General features: G+C 36.6%; 1 protein-coding gene across 1 annotated transcript; it reads right to left on the bottom strand.

The window, feature by feature from the left end:
- Positions 1-1,335: 1,335 nt before the first annotated feature.
- On the bottom strand, positions 1,336-8,201 carry LOC112750198 (uncharacterized). Its single transcript, XM_025798798.2, has 10 exons — positions 7,809-8,201; positions 6,411-6,612; positions 6,179-6,288; positions 5,451-5,569; positions 5,245-5,342; positions 3,881-3,968; positions 3,663-3,797; positions 3,431-3,545; positions 2,354-2,487; positions 1,336-1,826 (listed from the first exon to the last, which is right to left on the bottom strand). The coding sequence occupies exons 2-10, from the start codon at positions 6,470-6,472 to the stop codon at positions 1,776-1,778; spliced, it is 912 nt and encodes a 303-aa protein (XP_025654583.1). The 5' UTR covers positions 6,473-6,612; positions 7,809-8,201; the 3' UTR covers positions 1,336-1,775.
- Positions 8,202-8,466: the final 265 nt, after the last annotated feature.

The following is an 8,466-nucleotide window of genomic DNA, read 5'->3' as shown; positions in this document are numbered from 1 at the left end:
CAGTAGCAGCAAATTTATGTAGATATTTATTTGCAAGACAATAACCTTAGAAATTGGCATAAGTAAGATTTTGAGCTATATGACAGACAACATTAGTAATATGATGCCGCCACCGCCGCCGAGCCTGGACCAAACGTCCTCCTTGAAGTTGGCCCCGCCATCGGCGGCCTCAAGGGCGGTGCAGACAGGGTCCTGAGCTTCTCTAATCATCTTCTCGAAGCGGGCCCTTACAGAAGAGGAGTAGGAAGAAGAATGGGCCATTTAGGGCCAAACGAGAAACGACGTAGTTTTAGGGTTGAGGGACTTATTTGTCCAATTTTTGAAACTATCCTGTTGACTCATCAGTCCACGTGTGTATCTATGATGCCAAGTCATCAGAACGGGAGCCACGTCAGACTTTTCCGTGACTCAACGGAGGCATTTGGACGGAGGGACTCATCCGTCTAATTTTTGTGAAGGTCAGGGATTTAAAAGTATTTTTCAATGATCAGGGACGAAAATGTCCGCGGGTTAAAAGGTCAGGAACTTATTTGTCCTTTTCTCTAATTTTAAACTCCAAAAGAGGGTGATCCACACCCAACGACAGTCCGAAAGAGGGAAGCTTTTCTGTGATGGAGTTATTCCCAAATCCATCAGTTACAAGTTCCAAATAGCTAATTGGATTCCCCACCGAAGAAAGGCCCATTACCGTTGAGGTTCAAGAAATGAAGGGCGTTAGCAATAGAAGACTGAAGAGCATTCTCCGCGAAAAAGGAGATGCTACCGTGCGCTCAAATCAACATGTTCTACATAGTAAACGGCAACGAGAACGTCAGCTATGTCATCCCAGCGTTCAATTGAGTGTAAATGGAGGACCCTGAGTCGGGGAGGTTTTGGAGAGTGCTGGGAAAGCCACCCTTAAAGTGGTTAAGGGAGAGCTGGACATTGACAAGGCCCCTAGATCATTGATCCGTGCAAGATGCGGCTGTAGAAGATCTGTGAGAGATCGAAGTGGTGGGCGTAGAAGGAGGCAGATAGGCGACCGGTGAGTTGGTTACCAGAGAGGCTAAAATTGCAGAGTAAGAGTATGAAACTTGAGCTCGCAGCCTAGGCAGAGGCGGTCGAGGATGATGGCAGTTACGTTTTTGGATACCTCGTCACAAACTCCCTCCCAAGTAGGGAAGTTGGAGGAGTCTGCGGAGGCAGAGGGATTCCATGAGTTAAGGACGTAGTAGAGCCCATATGCGGTTTTCAAAAATATTGTTATTAATAAATACAGATAAATGAATTGAGACATTTTTTTAAATATTTTTGATAGTTTCATCAAATGGAACTATTATGGATAACTCCATCAAATACTTTTCCAAGAGAGTTTGTATTCATTCATATTAGTAAAATATAACATGTCTTACCTTAAGGAGTCTCAGCTTTGTTTTGGTACATAGTATTAAGGGATCTAAATATAGCAAACAGTCAAACACCACGTTACATGTTATCCAAGATTCTAGTACACCATTACTCCCCGTCATATAACGGAGACCAACATTGGATTGAGATGCTGAAGCTCCATGCCATTCCAATTTCCAACCAACCTAGACTCGTGTTATGAAATTTGACAACACTGCCCTTCAAAAGTTGGAAATAAAATTAAAAATAAAAAAGAAAAATGAATTTCTGCGCTTTCTTCTCGTCTGGGTACAAAACAAACTAATAAAACTGAACCAAAATTTTGTTTCTCCTATCGCACCTCTCCTTTCCTCTCCTATGAATGACCAGTGCCGAGTCACCAAGTGCAACTACCGTACTGATACCTCCCTTTGTCTTTCATCGGCATCATCACGCTCAACCTGAAATGAGAAATCATGGTTGTAATATCAGGTTGCAAAGAAACACAATTGGTATGTTCTTGTTATAAGCAAAACATAACCAGAAGTTTATATATCAATCACAGAAGTTTATATATCAATCACGAGTAGGATTGTACGAGTAAGGATTTGACCAATCACAAATCATTGTTAGTACATGGATAACGGAAGTACAAATAACATAAAGCTGAAAGCTGAAGCAATTGGGTTTTGTAAATAGTTTCCTTAAGTGGAGCATTCAATTCTTTTTTCAATCCCAAAATCTTAAGGAAAATTATGCATTCTGCAAACATTGAGTATATACATACAGGCAGATCAATAAAAGATCTAGTCTATGGCATCATCTATTTATTAATTTTGGAATCCCTATACCCTAAAGCACCATTAAGAAGTGGTTAACTTCTGGACAAGTTTTCGTTTACAGAAATTAATTCTTATCAGAACAAAAACCAGCGTTTAAAAGAGAAATGATATCATTTTAGCAATTGAAGGGAGCAATATATATTTACCTCAACAAGGACCTTTGCCTTCTTTGATTTAAGATCAACAGAATCCTTCTCAGATTTCATTGAAGCTAACTTATTCTTCCGTTTCACCCTTCTCTGAGCAGCTGCTTCTGCCTCTTCATCTTCAGAGCTTCCAGCTGCATTAGAAAACTGTTATGCTTTTGATTTTCAAATGCGTTCATTTCCTAGTTCATTTCATTTTTCTAAACTCAACCACAGAGCTCCAACTCCACATGCACAACTTTTCACCTCCAACATATAAGAAAAATAATAAACACTAGTCACAAAAGAAATGTATTGTATCATGGTAACTTATATGACATTTATTTTATTTTATTTGCTAGAAGCCAACAAATATGTTGGAATGTACAACAAATGGCCTCAAAATTACAGTATATTTGATGAGAAAATACCACTCTCTGATATGTGTGATTATGATGTTTATCCAGCTCAGGTGAAATGAATCACTTGACTCGCTAAAATATCAATCTGTTGTGATACAAAAGGGCAATAACAGAAACAACCAGCAAAATACTGAGGAACACAGCTGTAGATTCACAAGTAGTAGAAATGGGCAAAGGTCTCAGCCAAAATAACCAACTCCAAGCTGAGAGACTATTTGGTGACTATATGAGGGAGGTTGGTATGACATTGCTCATGCCTCAAATGTCGTATAGCTCAGTTTTGTTCCTGAATATATCCTCCAATTCTACTTCCGGTTAGTTCACATCTTTACTTCTCTGTATCCCACTATCCCTTCACCGTACTTTATACATATAACATAGAAAACCCCACAAATACTTCTCTACAACTTCCTAAACTTTCTTATCACTCTTGTAATTCTGCATATTGGTATTGGATTTATATATGACTTGGTTTTCGGGTCTCAATTAAACATTGAGAAATATATTTTGCTGAAATCACTAGGTGAATAGGTTGCAACCATCACACAATCATATCATATCCAAAATCCATGCAACTGGGTTTGAACAATGCAAAATAAAAATTTCTTTCCATTAAAGAATATTTTTTGAAATTGCTTTAAGATCTATTCTCTAAACTGAACTGTCTAATCCTTACCATTTTCATCATTGTCATCATCACCAGCATCATCAATTCTAAAATTAACAAAATCCTCCATGTCATCTTCCTCTTCAAGTTCATCATAACCTTCCACATACTCTATCTCTGCTTCCTGTTTAATAACCAAAAACGAAAAAAGAAATTAAATACAAGACAACATATTGTTCAAGTAAAATTTCAAACAGTTTTGCATGAAACATATATGACAATAGAAAATGCAGATGCATACCTCCTCCTCTTCCTCAGCAGGTTGAAGGTTGTCCATATCAAGAACTTTATTGTATTGTTCAATAGGATAATTGTAAATGTCACTTTGTTGATAAACTCCTTTTTGAAGGCGCTCCAGTAGCTCTTTCTCAATAGACTAAGTAAAATATAAGCACTGGTGAGGTAACCAAATACAACACAAAATTCATGTGTACAGAAAAGACTAGTATTAACTATAACCTTTTCTAACAAAGCTGCCTTTTCAGCCTTCTCTTGTCTTCTAGCCTCTCTCTTTATCTCCTTCCTTGGAGTTGTCATTATTTTCTCCCTTTAAGACAACCATTATAAACATGATAAATTAGATCAGTAATATGGAGAAACTGAAATTAACTTTCAACGAGAGCACACAAAAAAATAAATAAATAATTGATGAAGGAGAAGAAAATTTGTTATATGTATGTAATTTTGTAATTGTAGGAAAACAGATCAATTAGAAAAATCTGATGAATCCCTATAATCACAAACAATATTAGCCCAAGGAAGACACAAGCTGCATATATGCACAAGTATATTTCAAGTTTCTCACATCTTCAATGATTATCAAACTTGTATATCCTATCCTATCATAACCTCTCCTGGGGTGGAAACAGGTGGGGTAGACTCCAGACACTATATGAGATTGTAACACAGAATTAAGCATGTTGGTAGCAGCCAAACATCTATTTCGCTTATCTGGTTTCCACAATGATGTCCAGTAGTTCAAACAAAAATCAAACATGCCATAAATTTGGTCTGTGATACACTAACCCTGAGGGCTTGAGATATGTCATCTACACCCCCCCCCCCAAAAAAAAAAAAAAAAAAAAAAAAACACACCCCCACACAGTTTTTTTTAAATTAAAAACAAAAAAACACACACATACTTTATGTCTGCTTAAACATATATATCAGACTATATTGATAGCTTGGATCTAAATGAAGCCTCAGAATCAAATACAATTTCATTATTCTATAATGCGTACCCAAACTCACTGTTAGTAGACAATCTTCGTCACTCAGATTTAATTGATATGTCCACAAGATTGAATTTAAATGGTAAATTCATTCCAACAAAATTTCATTTCTTCATAAATCATAACTAATTATATGTTTTCCTCCCACATACAGATCTTGACTAATCATAATTTGTGTTGGTTTGGATTCGCTTTTTTGAGTTTAAAAAGTACTTTTATTCAATTTTAACATCTTTTTAAAGAAGTACTTTTATTAAAAAAAGAAAATTATTTGCTTTTTCTAATACCTTGCTTTAAAAAAAAAACAAGCAAAAGACGTTTTTAATACTTGAAAACAATTTAAAAAAAAACCTATCCAAATGTGAAATAGCTTTTGTCTATTAAAAAAAGATCTTTTTAAAAAAGATGAAAAAAATAAGTACTTTTTTCAAAAGCCAATCCAAACTGACCCTATATCTTCCAAACCACAAGCAGAAATCAATTAATAAACAATTTAGAGCACCAAAGAGATGACCTTACTATGGAGAAATTAAGCATTCCTTCACATTAAAAGACAATAAACAACAAACAATTCAACTTCATAGTTCATACCTTGTCTTCAACGCAAGTTTCCTCATGCGTATCCGCATCTGGGTCATTTTGGTCAATCGTTGCTTTGTTTTGTGTATAAGAAGCTTAGGCCAATACATCTATCAATGAGTCAATGCAAAAAGGTGAGACAACCAATTCTGAAAAGTACGAGTAAAAACATCGAATATTCAAATTTTCAAACAAAAACACGCATGGATCTGCAGTACCAGATGTTTGTCAATGACTTCAAGTGCCTTTTCATAATTCCTTGGCAGCTTAACTCTTTCCCACAACTTGTTTGGCATATGAGCTCTTTCTATAGTTTTCATGTAAAGGTAAAACACACCTGCAGTACCCAACATAATTCCATTACTATCTACATATTCGCACCAAACTCAACTTATTGCAAGGTCACCATTTAATAACTGACACACTATGCACCAACCAGAATCAATTTCTCCTACCCTATGAATTTAATTTTGATGCACAAACGGTCCAAAACTTATACTATCATTCTATCACATGACTATATCACAAAATATGGTTCAAGTCCCACACCCACTACTACTTGAATAATCATGCAAAATAAACTAATATGATGGATTCATTGTGCAAAAAACCTTTACATTCTCAATGCATCAAAATTAACCTCCTATACTATATTGAAATATGGAAAACAAGTTCCACATCAAGGTATCATATCAAACTCGCTGTAAAGCATGGTCTTAATATGCCATCTTCTTATAGTAATATAGTGATTCTTTCCAAAGGAAACAAAGTTTAACATCAGCTTAGAATATGCTTGACAATCACAAACCCCACAAGCATAATATCGTTCACTATGCACTAATTTCAAGAAAAAAAACTCACCAAACAATAAATTTAAAAAATCCAAGAGAACAAATAAAAAAGAAGAGCTTAATAAAAAGCAAATATGGTTTATGAGCAAAGTTACCATTTTCCTCTCGTATAGTAGCATAGCGACTGTTAGCTAAGGGGCATGAGCTTCGATTGCAAAGTCCAGTAACATTGTAAGGGTTTCTACAAAAATTCCCCGTCGTAATTCTACACAAAAAGAAAAATAAACCAAAAAACTGTGAAAATTTGGAACTTTTGACAAAAACAAGGAGAAAGAACCGTGAGAGTAATGAAAATAATTGAAGCAGAGAATGGTAGTGTTTCTTTACTTGGCCATGAAACTACAATGGTTGTGCCTGATAACGTGCCATATAACCTCATCGTGCTGCATCTTTGGATTGGGGTTTTAAAGGGGACTTTTGATTCCAGTGGTTTGGCAATGGAGTTGACGGCAGCGCGTGTAAACAAGAAGTTGCAGGAACAGCGGCTGCGAGCTATGAAGAAGAAAGGAACTTGTGCAGTTGTGCTTCCCTGGAACGACGTCATTTGATAAACTCAAATATTTCCATACAAATACACAAACTTGCAACACGCAAAGGTATTATCATCAGGATAATAAAAATGAAAATTAAAATCCATAACCTGATGCCAATTAACCATAAGAAATTCTAAGGTGTAGACCCAAGCAACCTCAGATAACCTGTCATCTTTTTCAATCCATTTAGTTTAAATTTTATCCCGAATAATTGCTTACTTGCCTACATATCGCTCAGATTGTTTTCCTTAATACCTATATTTCTCTTTCCTGAATCTGCATAAATCCCTTCAAGCCTTCAATTCTAAATTTTGCAGTGTTGGACACAGCACGAAAACAATTACCTAGATGGTTCTTAATAATCATCTCATTGGCAAGAAATCACTTGAACCCTTGAACCTCCCATTCATCTGATTTCCAAACCCTAAGTTCCAAGGATTAAATAATACACTTTCTTATGTGCACTATTTCATTTTGGCTATCACGACTCATCCTCGTCTATTCAACAAGCTAACAGGCACAATATTAAAAAGAATGATATAAAAACATCTACAGACTCGACTGTAATATTAGAGTTTAGGGTTTAGGTAAATGTAAATATAAATGAATTAGATAATATCTGTAGTCACTTCTGCGTTGTAAATGTAAATTTTAAAAATTGCATCAATCAGCAACAAATCAACCCTAAACACTAATAATCAGAAAAACAAAAGCATCAATCAACCACTAAACCTACATATATTACAATGTATCAATAAAATTTGAATGATCTGCCAACAAAATTTGGGAGGATGGTGTTTCTGATGGTGTATTTGATGAAACCATCTAGAACAACAATAATATAAAACAACAATATATTACACTGTTGAATAATCTGCCTGAATCAACAAAATTACAATCAACCAAATACAATCAACAACAATAAAGAATCTGTTAGTACACAGCAGAATAGCTTGACTCCAAAACAAGAAAAGTAAGGTTGATAAGTAGAAATTGGTTAGAAATTGGTTTGATAAGTTACAGGTCTGGTTAGTTCTCATCTCAACGTTTCTTATCATACATTGTAAAACCCTTACAGAATCGACAGATTCAGTTAATCAACATCATTAATCAGTTCTTCAGTTAATCAAATTATAGCCCAATGAGGCAATAAGTTAATAACTGAATAAATAAATAAAATTAAAAAATATACCTGAGAAGAGGTAGACCAAGGACGGCGAAGCAGAGTCTGGAAAGGGGAAGGCAGCAGCGACGGTGAGCCACGCCGGACGAGGGCGCGACGATGACGACGACGACGACGACGCGAGACGCTGTCACGCAGAGGAGGCGACGAGCCAGGAAGGAGATGCACAGGGGCCGACGCGAGAGTCACGAGACGAAGCAGAGTAGCCCGGCGGTGGCGGTGGCGGTGGCGGTGGCGGTGGCGGTGGCGGTGGGCGGTGCTTTTTTGGGAGTGTGAGAGTCAGAGGCTCTCCTTCTTGAGTGAGATTGAGAGAGAGGTAGGGGGATGGGGGCTGCTGCTGCTCGAAGAGGGAGAGGGTAGCTTTTAGGTTTCACTTTTTTCCCTTCAGAAAGCCAAAACGACGTAGTTTCGTTGGGGAAAGGGGCAAAAAAAAAAAATGCAACGAACCGGTTCGAGTTTTAACCCAGTCGGTTCACCGGGTTTCCGGTCCGATCGGACGAGTCGGTCCAATTCTGATAACACTGCTTTTAAATGTTATAAAAAAACTTTAGCCATTTAAACATTCACTAATAATTTTGTAAACCGAGACTATTTCACTGTCAAAATTTACACAACAGAAAAACAAAGCAATTACACAAATATTGTCTGCGAAATAAGAGAAACCACA

The sequence above is a fragment of the Arachis hypogaea genome, chromosome 15 (assembly GCF_003086295.3).
Source record: "Arachis hypogaea cultivar Tifrunner chromosome 15, arahy.Tifrunner.gnm2.J5K5, whole genome shotgun sequence".
Taxonomy (NCBI): Eukaryota; Viridiplantae; Streptophyta; class Magnoliopsida; order Fabales; family Fabaceae; genus Arachis; species Arachis hypogaea.
This window is presented reverse-complemented; position numbering and strand designations above follow the sequence as displayed.